Genomic DNA, 1,511 nt, shown 5'->3' with positions numbered 1-1,511 from the left:
ATATATATGTATATATATATGTGTGTGTGTGTGTGTGTGTGTGTGTGTGTGTGTGTGTGTGTGTGTGTGTGTGTGTGTGTACGTTTTTTATTATTATCATCATCATCATAATCATCATCATCATCATCATTATAAACACACAGACACACTCACACACACACACACACATATTATACACACACACACACATCATCATTATTATAAACACACACACACACACACACACACACACACACACACACACACATATATATATGTATATATATATATATATATATATATATATATATATATATATATATATAAATTTAATTTAATTTTATTTATTTATTTATTTTCCATCACGTGGAAGCAATAGTGCCTATGCATTAAAATTACTAACAACAATCTTTTTTTCATTCCCAACAGAGAAGATTCTAGTAGACAACCGGGAGTACCGAGCACATACGTCCATTTTTTAAAAATATATTTCCAAACGATACAAGTCGAATATCACCTTTATAGAAAAAAGGTTTCCTATTGTTTACACTGAACTGGTGTTTTCCCACCGATTCAGTGTTATAGTCATAGGTGTAAGAAAGTCTCTCTGAACAAAGTAAAGTCACTTAAAAAGTATTAATTATCTTCGTAGATTGGTCTAAGTAATATAAAAAAAAGCCAACCTACTATGTACTATCGGGGAATGAGCAGTCGTCAGTATACAGTTATTATGCAATTAATTTAACATTGTAGGTCTTCCTGGGCCCCTGTGTAGAAATTTTCAGGTATTCACTTGTATCGCAATTTTAACATAAGTGTCATATTTATGTCGTCATGTTATGAAAGTTAGATGTATTTTCATTTGCTAGAGTGAGTGGAAAGCAAATCGTATAAAACAGACAGTATATATGATAGTGTATACAGTGTCCATAGATGTGTGTTCATATGCACAAACACATGCACGCACACTTACATACATATTGTACCTATTATATACAATACCTATACACTTAATTTCACGAAAAAAATGTGTCATTGGTGATAACTGTACTTTAATGTATTATTACTTAGATGTGGCAATTTCCTTGCAAAATTAGGTGCAAAATTGTACTTAGGTTAATTAGCAATATAAATTTAATTATTATAGAAAATCGTAACATTTTATAATAAATATTTCGTCACACGGGACTTTCATTTTAATCTCCTTGTATGAAATCAGTGATGTTAACAAAAAAAATATAAATAAAATACAAATCGCTAAAGAGTGATTGTAACATGCAGGAGTAACATGTGTGTTATTAGATTTTGATAATTGTATCATATGTATCATTATACCTGCATGACAGACCTTGATCATGTTTATGGTGATTGCACAACCGGAACTGCTGGTAAAGTATAGACCGATATCTGCACCATCTATCTATTTGTTTATCAGGGCCTGAGTCGAGGGAAGAAGGGTGACAAGAGGAGGGAAGGGGAGGGAGGAGTTTATTTAGGGTGAGAAAAGTGGTGGCTTATGGTGAATATTTAGG

General features: G+C 32.0%; 1 protein-coding gene across 3 annotated transcripts in view; it reads left to right on the top strand.

The window, feature by feature from the left end:
* The window catches only part of LOC119573377, a 36,969-nt gene extending 35,802 nt beyond the window's left edge, over window positions 1–1,167 (top strand). For 2 of the 3 annotated variants that reach the window (XM_037920598.1, XM_037920597.1), the window contains one exon: window positions 409–1,165. In XM_037920598.1, coding sequence (XP_037776526.1) covers window positions 409–420 — 12 coding nt within the window. In that variant the 3' untranslated portion in view covers window positions 421–1,165. Of the gene's footprint in view, window positions 1–408 lie in introns of all 3 variants that reach the window. The other variant, XM_037920599.1, reaches the window with a different exon arrangement.
* Window positions 1,168–1,511: the final 344 nt, after the last annotated feature.

Source organism: Penaeus monodon, chromosome 5 (assembly GCF_015228065.2).
Source record: "Penaeus monodon isolate SGIC_2016 chromosome 5, NSTDA_Pmon_1, whole genome shotgun sequence".
Taxonomy (NCBI): Eukaryota; Metazoa; Arthropoda; class Malacostraca; order Decapoda; family Penaeidae; genus Penaeus; species Penaeus monodon.
Note: the sequence above shows the minus strand (reverse complement) of the source record. Positions and strands in the feature narration are given on the sequence as shown.